Source organism: Diaphorina citri, unplaced genomic scaffold, assembly GCF_000475195.1.
Source record: "Diaphorina citri unplaced genomic scaffold, Diaci psyllid genome assembly version 1.1 scaffold22236, whole genome shotgun sequence".
Classification (NCBI taxonomy): Eukaryota; Metazoa; Arthropoda; class Insecta; order Hemiptera; family Psyllidae; genus Diaphorina; species Diaphorina citri.
The window spans coordinates 1-430 of record NW_007399583.1 but is presented as its reverse complement, the minus strand read 5'-3'; the positions used below and the strand labels follow the sequence as shown (position 1 = coordinate 430).

Genomic DNA, 430 nt, shown 5'->3' with positions numbered 1-430 from the left:
AAAAAAAAAAAAAAAAAAAAAAAAAAAAAAAAACGAGTGGATGCCCTTTGCACTCAACCTTTGCTATTTCTTTAGCAAGGGAAATTCAAACTGGTATCCTCCCTAGTCCCCCAGCTTTTTTTTTATATATAAAGCAAGGGTCAGAGCCCTGTTTATTTACAAGAATAAGAAATAAACAATACATAATATATGGTAAATAAGGGAACTATATATAAAACTTCCTTACTTATCCTAGTCCCCCAGCTAGACCGATTCACTGGGTATGGAGTTAATATTCCCTCACTCACCCTTTTCTTCTTGCTCCTTCGCTTCGCTCACTCCCTCCCTGGCTATCTTCCGTCTCAACATGACTAGCCAATCAGAACACGGCTCTTGAATAAACACTTGTAACGCGCACAGAATAACATCGGCATGCGCGCGCAGGCATGAC

General features: G+C 39.5%; 1 protein-coding gene across 1 annotated transcript in view; it reads right to left on the bottom strand.

Moving 5' to 3' along the window:
- The window catches only part of LOC103523410 (DNA-dependent protein kinase catalytic subunit), a 10,349-nt gene extending 9,925 nt beyond the window's left edge, over nt 1–424 (bottom strand). The window contains exon 1 of the mRNA XM_008488459.2: nt 288–424. Coding sequence (XP_008486681.1) covers nt 288–348 — 61 coding nt within the window. The 5' untranslated portion in view covers nt 349–424. The remainder of the gene's footprint in view (nt 1–287) is intronic.
- Nucleotides 425–430: the final 6 nt, after the last annotated feature.